This window comes from Podarcis cretensis, assembly GCF_951804945.1.
Source record: "Podarcis cretensis genome assembly, chromosome: 5".
Lineage (NCBI taxonomy): Eukaryota > Metazoa > Chordata > Lepidosauria > Squamata > Lacertidae > Podarcis > Podarcis cretensis.
The window spans coordinates 63,647,341-63,663,928 of NC_137174.1; the positions used below are offsets into that span (position 1 = coordinate 63,647,341).

Consider the following 16,588-nt stretch of genomic DNA (forward strand, 5'->3'; position numbering starts at 1 on the left):
TATTACCTCTTCCATACTAAATGGATTACCGTATTTTTTTGCTCTATAAGACTCACTTTTTCCCTCCTAAAAAGTAAGGGGAAATGTGTGTGCGTCTTATGGAGCGAATGCAGGCCGTGCAGCTATCCCAGAAGCCAGAACAGCAAGAGGGATTGTTGCTTTCACTGCATAGCAATCCCTCTTGTTGTTCTGGCCTCCGAGATTCAGAAAAAATTTTTTCTTGCTTTCCTCCTCCAAAAACTAGGTGCGTCTTATGGTCTGGTGCGTCTTATAGAGCGAAAAATACGGTACATCCTTTACTGGCTTACGTTAGGCTGCTTCCACTGAAGATACACTTACATGCTTCCACTTCAGCAATTAAGTAACTTGCCAAGCCCTGGAGCATATCCACAGTAAAGATCAGAAACCAAGACAAAGGAGTAATTAGTGGGACTAAAGGGCAATTTTTTTTTGCCAACTGATGGTTGATGCAGGAACTGGATAGTTCCAAGTATGTTATGAATGCAATTTGCCAGTGGAAGAGGGGAATGGTTTCAAGGGCACATAACAAGGAATATTAAATTGATTGTTTTTATAGTGCTGTTATAATGCATGGTGCTTTGCAGGCAAGGTATGTGTCATAACATTCTTCAAAACATTCTTCACTCTAAACTGAACAGATTATTTCATTACAAATGACCACAGAAACTACAGAACAAAAAACAAGGGCAAAGAGAAAGCTGTGTAAGGGTAGAAAGCTGTTCCAGAATTTCCCCCTCCACACACAAACATCCAGCAAATTCAGTTTGTCTGAAACATTCTCATTTTATTCCTAGCCTTTATGTAATCCCCCCACAAAGTGAAAATTAAATTCAATCAGCCTTCACTGTTGCACATGATAAATTTATTTGGATCTCCTGTATTCCAACAAAGCTCAAAATTTTTACTGCTAAAATGGCAGGGAAGAGGGAGTTGAAATTAAAAAGAGTTGGATGCTAGAATATTGTCTATCATTAGACAATATTATAACATCCAACAAACAGTCAGTGTTATAACTTAACATCCAGTCTTAGGGCTGTATCCAAGTTCAATTCAGAATAGACCCATTGCAGTTAATAAACATGACTAAGGTTCATTAATCTAAAGGGATCTACAATGAATAAAACTTATATGTATTGAACCCTTAATTTTGATTTTTCTTGGGAGTTTGTCATACCAATAAGTATTCTAAACTAATGTTTTAACATTCAGCAATTACAAACAAAATAGTGATAAACACTTTGCACCCATCTGCTTAACTAGGCTGGAGAAAACCCACTACTACCCTCAACAATATGTTTATTGTATAGAAGAGCATCACGATATATTTATCCCTACTCCATCATAGTATACAGACTCAAAGATGGCTCTGTCCCATCAAGGGCAAAGCAAATTGATCAGGCAAAAATAGCTGTATGTCTATTTTTAATAGGTTCCTATGATGGTCACAGCTGCACCACAACACACAACAGCGGCAAGTTCAAAAGAGAGAGAAAAATCATTAAGGTACCATTAACATAGAGGAATCTGAACTTCTACATGTGCAACTGTCAATAGATAAATTAGCCCAGTTATACCAGAAAACTCATTAACTGCAAATAGTTTTCCTTTCCATATGAAGGAAAAATATCTTTTGTCAGTGAAGTTATAAATGTAACAGTTGTTCCATTCTAGCTTGCTACAGAGATACAGGCAGGAATCACAGAGTAAAATGGGCAAACCTAATCCAGGCCCCTGGAGCCATGTGTATAGTTTAACTGCAGTGGAAGGGAACTAGAAGAGCCTTGATGTCACACTTAAATCATCTAGGTTATCTCATGGTTACTGCTGTTTCAAAGAGTGCCTAAATATCTGTAATTAGCTTGCAATGCATCTCCTAAATTAGCATGTACAAAATATGAAAATTAGTGTAGCTGATTCCCCCCCACCCCACCCATGAAATGATCAATAAATGTATTTTGGACCCAATGCTTCAGTAGATCAGCACTTGTGCTGTATACCCTTGATGCTGACCAGTGACCCTTGCCCTCCTGTGCCTAATCTTGGCATGCACTGCTAGAATGCACATTGCATAAATTTTCATGGCAGTTCTTACAAAAGCATGGCGGGGGGGACACCTGGCCAAGGGCCCAGTTAGGCCTGTCCTATTTGGCTGGCAAGGCTGTTTCAGCTAAGACATGCCTACATCTTACATTAAATCAGGCATGGGGGTAGGTAGACATGATTTTGCCTGGAGGTCTCAGGGCGGTTCACAGAATCAGGTCATGGTTGGGTCTTGGAAGAGCTGGCCCTGGGCTTCACAAACCTGAACCATCAGCTGATCATTGGCACAGAGTACAATGTGCTGATTGTCTACAATGTGTGGGCTGTGTCTTTGCCTGAAAAGTTTGACTTCAAACTGTGCGGACAAAAATAGGCCTCCTGACTTTGTTATGTGAGGTGATTGACCAGTGAGTGGCTGCAACCACTTGTCAAACTTGGCCCATGGGGGCAGGAGGAGATAATGGTTTGGTTGCTGCCTTAAAATAATTATTTATGGTAGGTCAGCATTTATCCCCATATTGCAGACAGAAGCGAGGGATGAGGCAGACAGCGCAGCTTGCCTAAATAAAGCTAAGGAGTTCATGACTGAGATGAATGTGAACCAGGGATGGAGCCTTTCCTGCTTACTGACTCTCATACAGTGGTGCCTCGCAAGACGAAATTAATTCGTTCCGCGAGTTGCTTCGTCTTGCGATTTTTTCGTCTTGCGGAGCGCGGATTCCCTGGGTATTAACGGCTTTAAGAAAAAGGAAGCAAACCCGCAAGACGTTTTCGTCTTGCGAAGCAAGCCCATAGGGGAAATCGTCTTGCGAAGCAACTCAAGAAACGAAAAACCCTTTCGTCTTGCACGTTTTTCGTCTAGTGAGGCATTCGTCTTGCGAGGTACCACTGTACTTTCTCTTCTGCTTTTTCTCCCTCATGCGAAATTCTCAGGTGGTTTCCCACCTAGGCGCCTCCTAGAACTGCTTAGCGTCTCCAAGGTGACTACTTTTAGCCACAAGGTCAGGGATTGGAAACCTGGTTCCTTCCTAATGTTGCTGGACTCCAACAGCGCCAAACTAGGCAAAGGCCCATCCATGGTGAAGACTGACGGGAGTCCAGTGGGCTCTCAGTGGGAATCTGCTCCTTCTCCCCAACCCCAGATGTACAAGGCCTGCTTCTGCCCACTCATCAGGCGAGAGAACTCTTCACATGCTCCAGGGCGCTCTCGCTGCTGCTTCACACATTCTTTACTCTTACTCTAGCCTTCCCACACGCCTTGCAGCACGAGGATATGACCCCGAGCGTGACCCGAGGGGAGCAGCGGGGACGCGCGCGCGCGCGCCCAGCCCTCTGAAGTAACTGGGGAGTGAGTGGCTGAGAGGAAGCGGTGGGCGGAGCTCGCCTGAGGAGACGCCGGTCGCTTGAGGAATCCTTGAGGAATCCGTTTCTCTGGCTTCGATTGAGCAGGCGACCCTTCCCATCCCCGCTCAGCCCCTCGGGGCGCCGGCCTTCCATTACTCAGGCCTCGCGAGGAATAGATATCCTCCTGCCGTGTCCGCCTGCACGTTCCACCTGGCGGCGCGAGACGGGAGTCCACCCCCCCGCCCCCCTCACGCAATATCCTCCCTCGAGCGCGCCCGTCTCTCTCCAAGGCGGCAGGGAGAGGAGGCGGATGGGATGCTGAGGAGGATCCTTCCTCCTCCTCCTCCTCCGACTGACCTTGTGCGTCGCCGCCGCTGGTGAGCACCGCGAGAGCCAGGCCGGCGCCCGCCATGCGCAGCTTCTCCAGGTCCAGCCCCGCCGAGCCCAGGCCGGATCCCGCCATTGCCCCGGCTGCGTCCAAAGTGCAGAGCCCCGGCGAGAATGACAGCAAGCGGCGGCGGCGGCGGCGGCACCCGGAGCCCGCGAGTCCAGCTCCCTTCAGCCACGCCCCCCGCGACCGCCCTCAGCCTCTGGCTCCGCCCACAAGGGGAGGGGCTACCTGCCTCGGCCGGGCAGCAGACGTCACGGCGCGAAGGCTTCCCCGGGGGTCGGTTTTCTGAGGAGGAAGGGGCTCTCTGCTCTTCCGGCAGACCGCCCTAGGCGCTGAGGCTTTAACCCACAGCGCCACCTGCGTCCCTACTGAAGGTAATGGGGCCCTTTATATGTCCAGCTGTCCTTTGTCAACAACAAATTGTTGTATTTTTTTTGTTGAATATATGCTATATGGTAATTTATGGACCTAAATAGTATCTAAAGCCATTTGCACATAACAAAATATGTATTTTAATCAAAGTAATTGTTGGACTGAAATACAATTAAGAAGAAGTATATTAATAGTGAAATACAATTAGGTATATTTGGGGGGGGGGAGAGTGAGGCCCTAAGCCATTATGGCTTGTTTAAAGGTAAAGGTAAAGGTACCCCTGCCCGTACGGGCCAGTCTTGACAGACTCTGGGGTTGTGCGCCCATCTCACTTAAGAGGCCAGGGGCCAGCGCTGTCCGGAGACACTTCCGGGTCACGTGGCCAGCGTGACATCGCTGCTCTGGCGAGCCAGAGCCGCACACGGAAACGCCGTTTACCTTCCCGCTGGTAAGCGGTCCCTATTTATCTACTTGCACCCGGAGGTGCTTTCGAACTGCTAGGTTGGCAGGCGCTGGGACCGAGCAGCGGGAGCGCACCCCGCCGCAGGGATTCGAACCGCCGACCTTTCGATCGGCAAGCCCTAGGCGCTGAGGCTTTAACCCACAGCGCCACCTGCGTCCCTATGGCTTGTTTAGCTTATGCGTAAATCAGGCACTGGTCACACCAGTGAGCTGGCCAGAAAGATCCGTGATTATTCCTGGGGCATATCTATATATCTGGCCAGCTTGTGATGAATGCTAAAAGTGTTTATTGAATAAATGGAAAATAATTGTGTACAGCTGAAAATGCTGGCAGCATTAAGATAAATTCAACAGTGTAAATAAGTTTTGATCAGTGCAATAATGGAAAACCAATTGGTATAGTTTTTGCAAAATATGCAGGGATATAAGATATGCAAAATGAACCATGAAAAGAGAAGAACAGAAGTCATTGATAGTTTAAGTTGTAAAATATTTATTTAAAATTGTCCGCCGCTGGAAAAATGCCAAGACTATTCAAAAACACTTTTTGCTGAATAATAAGAGAGGGGATTTTTGCAGAGTGGAAAGCCAGCATTATTCTCTGATATCTGTTCTGGCGGACTAGGGGAAGCACAGCACAAAGATCTATTTGTGATGTCTCGAGTTTTAGAAGCCATCTGAGGTGCTCTTTAGACCCATGTAGCGTTGTCCAACTTAGGTCCCTTTCCCGGAAGGTTAGGGAGATCTTCCTTGGATGTAGAATCAGGGATTGGTGATTCAGTGCGGGGTTGAGATTGTATTTGCGGTTCTTCATACAATCAGTGTTTGGTGGAGCTTTCTGCCGACGCAATGGAACATCTACTGCCCCATCTTGGGCTACCTGTGCCGGCTGGTCATCCAGTTTTTGCTGAAGGTTATGCAGCTGAGAGGATAGGCCGTCAATTCTCTTAAATATACAGTTTAGAGTTCTGATTATTAGATGGAGTTGCTCGCATCCTGTGCAGTCCGATTCGGCTGCCAACTCCTCCTTCGGATAGGGACCGTCCCCATTTGTGTTACCATTAGCGTTTCCAATTTGTAACATCTCAGGGGCCTCATCTTCTGATGTTGTTTCAAGGGCAGTTAGAGGATCGAAACGATTTTGAGTTGCTATTGAGTAGGTACATTCCTCGGGGCCTCTCCCTCCTTTAGGTGAACCCTTTCTTAATTGCTTAGGCCTCGGAGAGGATAATGCCTCGTCAGAGTCTCTTGGACGTTTTCCATGACCCATAAGTCAATTTTGCAGGAGAACCGTCGTGGGCACTGTGCTGGGGAGCTCCTTAAATCCTTGAGTCTTCCTCACAAGAATACTACCACTTCCAGGAGAGAGGTGCCATAAAATTACTCACAGTAAGGCAGTTAGTTCAAGCCTCTTCCTTCCCCTCTTCCTTGTTCCTAGGATTTTCGAGACAGCTCGGTTCCAGCAGTCGGGCAAAATTCACTTCGTAGTATGCAATAAACTAAAAGCTAAAGGAAAGAGCTGGTCGACAGGGCAGAGGATTTATGCCCAGGAGAACCTTTCACTTATCTCTCCCAGTTAGGGAGGCGGCGGCAGCCGTGGCGGCAAGTCCGGGCGTCAGAGCAACCCAGATAAAAAGAAAACAAAGATAACACAAGCAGCGGGATACTAAAAGATACTAAAAGACAGCCAGCACAGCCAGCAGATCATTAAAACTCACGGATAAAAACAAGGGAGGATAAAAACCGCTTAAAACCACTTAAAAACTCTGATAGGGGTAAGCGAAATTACTCGGAAACTACCTTCGCCGCCATGTTGGATCCTCCCCCACCAGGAGTCTTTCCTTCTGGAAAATTGTTCCAACTATAATTGTGCTGTTATGTTTTGGGTCTGGCTGTGCTATACCTCATTCAAAACTCCACCAGTGCACCTCCCACAACAGACTTTCTGAAACCACACTTCGTTTTCTTTGCAGAGAAGTGGGGGGGGGGGGGAGGAAGCATCCTTGCTATGGCAAGGCACAGTAACCGGGAAAACCATTAAAACGAAGAACTCCAGAAACATGCTGTATAAAAGAAGGCCTCTTGATATGGTTTTTTTTTTACTGAACCCACTCCAGCTGGAACACTTAGCATGTAAGCATTTTGGTGTTTTAATAAACTGACTGAATCCTGACAATAAGGAAGCGCAGTGGGCATGTCCAAATAATTGGTTAATTGCCCACTTTGGATGTGGCCATACTCCTCTTAAGGAGCAGATTCATAGTTTGGGGTGCCCTTTGACTCATTTTGTCATGAGTCCCAGTGGAGCAGAATATCACCATCATATTTCTCCATTACTGAAAGAGTTTGGATTTGATATCCCGCTTTATCACTACCCTAAGGAGTCTCAAAGCGGCTAACATTCTCCTTTCCTTTCCTCCCCCACAACAAACACTCTGTGAGGTGAGTGGGGCTGAGAGACTTCAAAGAAGTGTGACTAGCCCAAGGTCACCCAGCAGCTGCATGTGGAGAAGCGGGGAATCGAACCCGGTTCACCAGATTACGAGTCCACTGCTCTTAACCACTACACCACACTGGCTCCATGAAAGAATTGCATGGGCTGAGGGGGTCTGATACATGACCATTGGAGCTCTGTAAGGTGAGAAACGGAGCAGAGAACAAGATGTTTTAGTGGATTCCCCTCCTTTTAGTGGTAAGAGTGTTAGACTATTACTTGAGATACTGGGGTTCTAAGCTCTACTCAGCCATGAAGCTCACTGGGTGACATAAGGTTAGTCACTGTCTCTCAGCCTAACCTACCTTATAGAGACCCATGTATACCACCTTGAGCTGCTCAGAGGAAAGGTGGGATATGAATATAGTGCATACATACCTACTTACATACATACTGAGATCACTGCCAATTTGCTTGCCTCTTTCTTCGGGCCCAATCCATACCAAAACCTGGAGATAAAAGCTGCTGTCTTGAGCCGCTGAACATGCATTGAGAGCACAAAACGGCAGCAGGATCTGGGACTCGAGGGTTAGCAGTGGGTTGCCTATAGGGGTGTGGGCTTTGTCAGGCACTCAGCAAGACAGACTTCTAACACCACCCCTGGAGACAACAAAATGGGGAGATGTAGAAGTATGGATCTGGGTTTACATCCCTTTGCCATACAGTCATATTACTTTTTATATAAAAGCTTGTACTCTCATTTTTCTGTTGGCCTGAAATAAAGCCAGAAGTTTCCAGCCTTGCTTGCTAAAAGGCTTACAGCAGGATGTTGGGATTTTCTGTCAAACACACAAAGTCTATTGTTTAATTAAAGTTGGGAGCCCTGCATCACACAGACGAGATTTTGCTATCTGCTGAAAGGAGATTTTTCTAGTCGTTCTGGTAATATCCACTATCTTGGAATTACTTAACTTAGTCATTGCTACTGATAGGGTTAATCAAAGCTGCAAGGAAATGAATTTTTGTTTTAACTTTGGAACTGTGAGTTAGAAATGGTTTAGTCAACAATGAAGAGAGTAGAGAGCTAGAGAAAAGAATAAAGGGGTCAGGCAGAAAAGAAAAAGCAAAGCAAACAGTCTGAAAAGGAACCTTTCTTCATATAGGTTTAAAATTTAGCTAGTGAAGGACATTCAACACTCTCAAGTTGATTGGTACTTTGAGGGGGTTTTGTGCAATATTTTCTGCATTGTTTATAGTAGTCGTTTAAAATTGTTTAATGTTTACTGAGTTAATTCATGTTTTAAAGGAATGGGGTTTAAGAATTACTCAGCCCAGAGATGGATTAACCAGTCTGCATCCTCATATCTATACTGAAGAGATCATCCTGATATACTTGTTGGTTGACCATTGCTTTATTAGATGAATTGCTGGTTAATAGTCCAGGATGGAGTGGTATGGAATGGTTTTCTGATAGATGGAAATCTCTCTGTGTGCTTTTGAATCAGAATTTGAATAAAGTAAGAGAATGTGTGTATACAAAAGCACATACACACATGCATGTGTGTTAAAAAGCAATGGGTAATTTAATGAGAAAGAAAATCGTGATACAGGATCCCTGGTGACCTGCAGCCTAGTGGACACGCTGCCCTGCAGAAGTGCTTCTGTGCCTCCACATATATTAGTAAATGCAGCAAATATCACAGGGAGCATAAATCTCTTGTGCATAGGATATTAGACCAAAAATGCAGCCTCTGGAGTAATCTAATTGCTTAGGGAAGTAGAGACTTTGCAACAATATACTTTACACATTTGAGCCTTGAAACTGTGTAGTAACTGCAAAAGTCCCTGTGAACCCAAAAAGCTCTGCTAGAGGCAGGAAACAGGTTTTCTTTTCCAATGGGTATAAATAGTACTTTCCCCACAATGCCCTATTTTTATATCCTCATCACATTTATTTCCTCCCCCCCCACCCGCTTTTCACACAATAAACTTGGGGAATCCTTTAAATAAATTTGAAAAAAATCATTTCCCAGTTATAGTCTGGGAATGTTGCAATAGTAATAGCTCTGGGAGAAAAGAGGGGCGAGGTCTGGCAAGGAAAAGTGTCAGTTCCTCTACTGCAGATGAGGAAATACGAAGATAGATGGAATGACATGCTCCACCCTTCAATTCCCAAGAAACCCTGGGCTCCCTCCTCTAATCCTGACTGGGCAGGGTAGAGAGCTGGATCCCAGATTTTGTTTGCATTTCCAAAAGACTTCAGCTCATGGTGGCTTGAGATACAGAAAGCTTGGATTTCTTTCCACAGACTACAGCACTGCACAGTACCTCCAGCACTCCTGGATTTTGCAAACAAGCGATCACCTTCTGGGAATGTTACTCCTGCAAATAATCTTCGCTTGGGCTCTCTGCCACTGGGTGTATGGCGTAGGTAAGTGAAAATGCCTTGTTCTCTAATGGTGCAATTCTACTCAGAAGAAAGAAGCTAGATTATTGATAGAAAACTTCACACAGAATTATAGCATGCAATCTGTTAAGACAGGGAGTGGTGTATGGCATAGTGCAGTTTTATTAAACTGAAAATGTTTGTAGAGAACTTTTTGGGGTGGAGACAGAAATGTCTATTACCTAGGGGCTCCCTTCGTGTGTGATCTATATGCATATCTTTACTTCTGTATCAACCCGCCTGTTCAGTAAAATCATCCTCCATGTGTCTCGTCAGAGTCTTGAAGAACATCTACAAAGCAGAGGGGATTACTTGAACACCCTCCTCAAGAAGTTTGCCTGGCGCCACTCACAGCTGCTTAGGCATTAGACAAAAACATTTGTATTTATCCAGACATTTAAATAGTTATCATTTTAGCCAGCAATCCTTAAAGCACCCAAACTAAACCTCATTCAACACAGTGGGGCTTCACTCTGCATAAACATGCACAAGTTGGTCCTGTTATTCTTTTGCTTTCATCCTTTTGTTTTTACGGTGTACGCTGCCTTGAAAAATGTTTTAAATAAGTAAGACTATGGTCTGAAATCTGGGTGAGGGGGGTGGAGAATCAGAACAAGAGATATTTGGGAATCTAGCCAGCGTTTGTAAGTTCGGCTTAGAGCAAAAGATGGAAACAGCTGGCAAGAACACAGAACTGCAAAGTAGAAACTGAGTTCAGCCTCATGTGCAAGACCTGGTTATGAGAACAGCTCTTGTTGGTCTCAACAAAACAGACTTGCCTGATCCATTAAAGTACTATATGCAGGCACACACACATACTACTTCAGAGTTGTCATATTGTTCAGTGAGACATTCATTACGTTCTATAGAGCAATGGTGTTTTTAAATAAGAAGCAACCCTTAAAGGCAGGTGAGGGCACTCTGACCCTCCAGAAATTGTTGGGAATATACTATCACAACCTACATACTATCTGGAGGGCCACAGGTTCCCTTCCCTGATTTAAAGAGTGTCTTGACACAGCTGCGTTCCAGAAGCCCTGTCCTGGGCCCCTAAGCTAAGCACAGATTGCCAAAGTTGAAGTAGCATTTACTCCCAATCTAGTTAGCTTTTGTACTTAGCAGCAGGCAGCAAAACGTTTTCGGTTGACTCTGGCATCTATGCTTACACCATGCACCAGAGTTCAAGGTCTCCTGCTAACCATGGAACCATTACATAGGAAGAAAATCTAATCTGGGATCTTGACTTTTCTATGTGGCACAAAAAAGTGCTCCACTACAATAGAGACCATTATAGCCCTGGGTAAATATCACCTACTACTGATTCGAAATAACTGTCAGCTCTTGGCCAGAATCTTGTGACTATTTGGCATGGCATTTGACATAATGCTCCATTATTAATTATTATTATATTCTTATCACCATGCATCAAATGGTTTATATTTGTTTTCAGAGAGAGCTCATCATTCAACAGCAGCCTTTGAAGCAGGTATATTATAGCATCCTTTTTCAAGCTCAGTATTTTAAACAAATTCCAAGCAAGCGCTGACTGTAAAAATTCTGAATTTTAGTTTCCCTGTTTGAACGGAGGAAAATTTCCCTTTTCGTTTTAAGCATGAGAGGGACAGAAATGAATCAGGTAGGAAATGTGCCAACATTCCAGATAAACAAAAATATGGAATACATATATAAAACATTCAGAATTATTGTAACTTTAAATTTTAATAAAGCATGCCAATTGGTTTAAAAATTCCCAGTACAGTTCCGTATGACAGACTGTGACCAAGCTCTAACTACATCTCACCACCTTGACTGCACAGGGCTGGCCTTAATGGATTTTATTATTTGCAGCTACAGCAAAATTCAAATTGATACCTCACTTCCACTCATTGTTCGTTTGACTGCACACAGAGAGAGGATGGAAGCAGGGAAATAGCACTCCCTCTGAAATTTATCTTGCTTCAGAGAAAGGCCAGCCATATGATAAGGAGCTGGCATTTACCATGGGCACAGCATGCTCCTGCATATAGGAAGCTACCTGCTCCCTTCGCGAGGGAGATATATTTCCCTCTTAGCTGCTTTCGAGCAACAGAGCCACCACAGGAAAAGGTGGTGCCTTCCAGTCTAGGAACAACAATGGGATGGCAGTCAAATTCATGCCACTTTCAGCCCTGCGACTAGAAAAGCATCCCCTTGAAGGATAAGCCAGGAAAGAAACCCCTTCCTTCCCTTTCTGTATGAAGTTTCCTGTCAACTTTAGTTTTATTCACTTGTGGTTGCCTCTGAGCAAAAGGGAGCAAGGATAGGCTAGTGTGAAAGAAAGTGCTTTTGCTATTTCTCATTTGCAGGTGACTGAAGGCAATAACTTAGGTTGTTCTGGTTTTCCTCTCAGAATCTCATGCCTTTGTTATGACTCACCTGGCCTACTTCCCAAACGACAGTTCAGTGGAAATGGTAGGTAATGCCACTCTGGATGGAAAACTTACCCACAGCATGGAGTATCAAAATGAGCAAATGAATGCAAGCCAGTTGCTCCAGCTGGAATCTTTAGGTCTCTGGGAGCAGAGGAAGAGTGCACTGCAATATTACCTTGAGCTTTTCAAGACATTGGTCAACCTGTATGCTAGCGAAAGGAAAGTACCATGTGAGTATTGTGGTGCGATGGTAATGGGCAGAGTTGTTGCCATAGCAACTGTCACAGCTGTTTAAGATGATGGTATCATTGAGCACCAAACTTTGGGACATGGTGTGATCACGGAGTAAATAGTTTATCTAGAGATTTGCGTATGAGGGAAAGTATGGTGCCATTTACTGTTAAGTAAAATTAAGCCACAGAGGCAGCCAAGAAGCCACCTCCTATTATTGCAGTCAGCTATGAGACCAGCTATGAGACCAATTTGCAGTCTGTGGTGGAAATAAAATTATATATTAATATATGCATTTATTCATATTATATCCCTTAATGAATACTAAGAACTCTCAAGGTGCTTCATTTTGTATTATGCTTTATAACACATTCCAGGCCTTGTTCTAATATGCTTGCATAAGTTTGTCAAATAAAGACACAGGTTTAGTAAAACTGACTTGCTAAAGAAAGCAAGAGATGGCAAAGGGGCTGTAGAGTGAAGATGCATTGCTTTGATCCAGCACGTTCAATGCTTGGATATTTTAGTGGGCAGTAAGTGCTAAAACGCCTCAATAAAAGGTAAAATTGCCCTGTCTGATGTCAGTTCAGATTTTGCACTGAGAAAGTGAGATCTTTAAAAGAAAAATTGTTTGTCTTCTCAAAATATTCCCAGAGTAGGGATGCATTTGGTAAACCTTCCAGCCTCCTATACTGAAGATTATTTCTTCTGCCCCTATTACTTTCTGAGGTGTAGTTATTTTTTTCCTTGTCTATCAAAAAGTATGAAATAGGGACGTGGTCAAACAATTATTTGAAAACATGCACATCTTACTTATTGTGTTGTATGCATATTTACACTTTCTGGAGAGCTAGCATTAGCTGTAGCCTGTTTGCCACAATTTGCTACTGTATACGTGAAATAGCTCTTTGCAGACATGTCAGGGCTAATTTCCCTGAGAAGTACAGACAGAATGCTTCCTTAGGTAATTCAGCATAATACAAGGGTGCATGTGAGAAAGATAAGAGGCCAGTTACGGGGGAAATATTTCTAACACATTTGCTTTTGTTGCAGACCCCCTACACATGCATTGTACTTTGGGGTGCCAGATCTTTGGGAATGGCACCAACAGAACCTTCTACGAGGTTTTAGTCAATGGGACTGATTTCCTGAGATTCAATGCAGCCAATAAGAGCTGGGTACCTTTACAGGAAACTCCTGTGGCCAGCTATACCAGTATGCAGCTGAACAACTACAATGAAACCAGTGTGGACCCAGCTTTCTTCCTGAAGGAAACTTGCATCAATATTGTAACAGAGCACACCGCAGTGAAAGGAGCCTTTACAGGTATGTGAGACACCGGTTATATGATGTCCGAGAAGCACTCCTACCCTGTTCAGGTTGTCCAAGGGAGGATACAACCAAGTATCCTTTATGGCAGTCTTCTTACCAACACACACTAATGGACAGGGATGGGTATATTTTGTGGTGCTGTCACACCACAAGCATAGATGTTGGAATGAGGTACAGAATTCTGAATCACTGCCTTTTTTTAAATAGAGAACTATAAGCACCTTGTCCTTGACATGCTGAAGATAGTCTTGGGAGTGTTTGATGAAAGCAGGGATGCAAAACACCTGACAATTCTGTAAGATGTCATGGGGCGACAGTGGGGTGGCGAGGCAGAATGAGTGCAGCATATTACAGAGGCTTTCCAGAGATCCAGACTTCAGGACCCTTGCTAGCTTTGCTGCTTCTGACTAGCTGCAGAGCTCTGCACACATATACAGTGGTACCTCGGGTTAAATACGCTTCAGGTTACAGACTCTGCTAACCCAGAAATAATACCTTGGGTTAAGAACTTTGCTTCAGGATGAGAACAGAAATCGTGTGGCGGCGGCGTGGCAGCAGCAGCGGGAGGCCCAATTAGTTAAAGTGGTGCTTCAGGTTAAGAATGGACCTCCGGAACGAATTAAGTATGTAACCAGAGGTACCACTGTAAAATGCTTTATTAGCTGCAGAATCCAGAATTATCTTGGTGCAGAGAATATACCAACTGACATTTGCTTTGAGTTTCCTCTTCCTTGCAAGGGACACCCACAATCTCCTGCTGAAGCAGTGGGTTGAAAGTGGACGAGTCCATGAGTTCAGTCATATTTCCCCCGCAAACACCATCCTACCCAACTTTTTTCATGAGCTGACTCAAATGGTTAGAATTTTGAGAGTGAATGCATTAGCTCAGACAGAAGCAACTTAAATCTTGAAAACAAAAGTTCCAATCCTTGAACCCACCCACCTAAACAGCTAAAGCAACATTTACTTATCAAGTCTTAGAATGCAGCTGCAACCCCTCAGTTGTAGAAAAAAACTCTCAAATCTTTTTTCTTTTTTTTTGCCTTACAGGGAAACATGAAGGACGTTCACACACTCCACTGGTGGTAGGCATCAGCCTTGGTGCTCTTGCTGTAATGGCACTAGCTCTTTGCATCTTCCTATGCACAGGAGGGAAGAGATAGCATCTCAAGTATTATATGGACCAGCAGCTCTGCAGATGGGTTAACCAAACACAACAGAAGAACAATGAAATTGGGATGGGTGAATCTGCCCAATTCCGTTTCTAATCTTTCCAATTTTGAGTCCACTTCTCCACACCAATCAGAATTTTATTTTAAGAGTCTTTATGTAAATTCATTATTTTAGTGTGAATTTCTATGTCATTTCACCAATATATGCATTTTTGTACATGTTATGTGGCTGGAGAGCTGCATTGCAAAATTCGGAGAAGGGTGAATTTCAAAGGATGGCTATATTTTGCTTTGTGTATTTTTGTGTATTTTTTAAAGAAAGTGTGGATTAGGTAGGTTAACATTTAAATGTAAACTGATTCAAATTCCTCCCATCCCTCTTTTTTTTTAAAAAAAAATTCTTATGAAGAAACAAGCCAATGTCTATATAAATCTGTATCCCTTGCCTCACATCTACCTGTAAGAATAAGATGGGCTCTAGAACAGCAGCAAGATCACTGCTGGTCTCACAGGAATCTTTCCATCTCCTGTCATTACTACCAGGGCAAACAGCCTCTCCCCATAGAACTTTAGTGTTTCACCCACATCAGTGGACAGACACCACAGAAGCACAGCATGAGAACATACCTGAACCTCGTTTTGCTCAGTCACAGCCTCTTTTAAAGCATCCTAAATCTGGGAATTATTACTGCTCCTATTTGACATTATTTCAGTCCAACAGCATAAGATATTGAGATGGAATCGATGTATAGTTTTTAAAATAAAGTCTTCACTGCCACAAAATGTGGCAATGGCTCTTGGGCCAGACTAATTAATGAAGGATAGGTCTATCCATGGGTATTAGAAAGACTGGCTGAATGGAGCCTCCATTTTGAGGCATCATGTTGCTGTAGTGAGCGTGTGTGCGTGTATGTGCATGTACAAACTACTGCCTTTATGCCCAGATTGTTGACTTTCTGGAATCATCTGGCTGACTGCTGTTGAAACAGAATGCTGGACGAGAAGGGATGTTGGAATGATTCTGGATCCAGAACTGGGCATTGCAGCATCTGTCCCCAGTCTTCAGAAGCAGCAGTGAGATCACTCTGTAGTGCGGAGCTTTCCAAACTTTTCATGTTGGTGACACACCTTTTTGACATGCATCACTTTGCAACACATTAATTCAGTTCTCCTAGCAAACCAGAGCTCAAACCAACCCCTTATAAGAGATACAGACACAGATCACGCAACACACCTAAACGCTGCAGCCGACACACTAACGTGTCGCGACACAGTTTGGAAAGCTCTGCTGTAGTGTTTCGTGTGGCAGGTATATCCAAGGCACTGTGGTATACTTCAGCAGATTTTGGAGAAGAAAGCCACGTGCGACTCTTGTTATATCTTCATACCTCCCTTGGATATATAGCGTGCAATGCAGAATGATAAGTTTCAACAATAACAACCCAACATCTCAGGAATATCTATTGACTAGGTGAGTGAGTGGGGGCGGAGGAGGAATCAAGAGCCACAGAAATGTCTACTTTGATGAAAAGGAAGCCAAGCTAGAAAGAGTGCTTCTCTTACCGAAGCTAGTACTGAGCATACAAGAACACTTCCAGAAGCCAGGACTCCCATTAACTTACTCTCCACGGACTTTCTTGAGATTACAGCAGCAAGGGACAAACCAGGAGTTGCTCCTCAACTCTACACATTTTATCCTTGCAACAGATCTGAGTGGAAAGCCAAAACTCATTTAAAAATTTTCTTAGGAACATTAGACATTGCTCAATCAAGCCTCACTGGGTTACACCCCAAATAGGTAAAACTCTACTATTTCGGCAAAATAGCAAACTTGTCTCTTTCTGCTTTGAAATGGTAAAGGTTCTTTACTAAAAGCAACTCTAAAACCCTTCCAGCTCTCTCTTTAAGGCCTCTTCTCTTTATACATAAAAT

The 16,588-nt window shown here is 43.9% G+C and overlaps 2 protein-coding genes across 4 annotated transcripts in view; one reads left to right on the plus strand and one right to left on the minus strand.

Moving 5' to 3' along the window:
• PFKL (phosphofructokinase, liver type) overlaps nucleotides 1-4,094 on the minus strand; it is a 41,959-nt gene extending 37,865 nt beyond the window's left edge. For both annotated transcript variants that reach the window (XM_079976168.1, XM_079976167.1), the window contains exon 1: nucleotides 3,763-4,094. In XM_079976168.1, the coding sequence (XP_079832294.1) occupies nucleotides 3,763-3,868 (106 nt within the window). In that variant the 5' untranslated portion in view covers nucleotides 3,869-4,094. The remainder of the gene's footprint in view (nucleotides 1-3,762) is intronic.
• A 4,611-nt stretch (nucleotides 4,095-8,705) lies between these two features.
• Nucleotides 8,706-15,439, plus strand: LOC307216646 (endothelial protein C receptor-like). Of its 2 annotated transcripts, XM_079977068.1 has the most exons (5): nucleotides 8,707-9,495; nucleotides 10,961-10,996; nucleotides 11,900-12,151; nucleotides 13,206-13,478; nucleotides 14,535-15,439. In XM_079977068.1, exons 1-5 carry the CDS (start codon nucleotides 9,213-9,215, stop codon nucleotides 14,645-14,647), a joined length of 957 nt encoding a protein of 318 aa, XP_079833194.1. In that variant the 5' UTR covers nucleotides 8,707-9,212; the 3' UTR covers nucleotides 14,648-15,439. The 2 variants fall into 2 exon arrangements, with proteins under 2 accessions (XP_079833195.1, XP_079833194.1); XM_079977069.1 differs by lacking the exon at nucleotides 10,961-10,996 and having other exon boundaries at nucleotides 8,706-9,495.
• The last annotated feature ends 1,149 nt before the right edge of the window (nucleotides 15,440-16,588 follow it).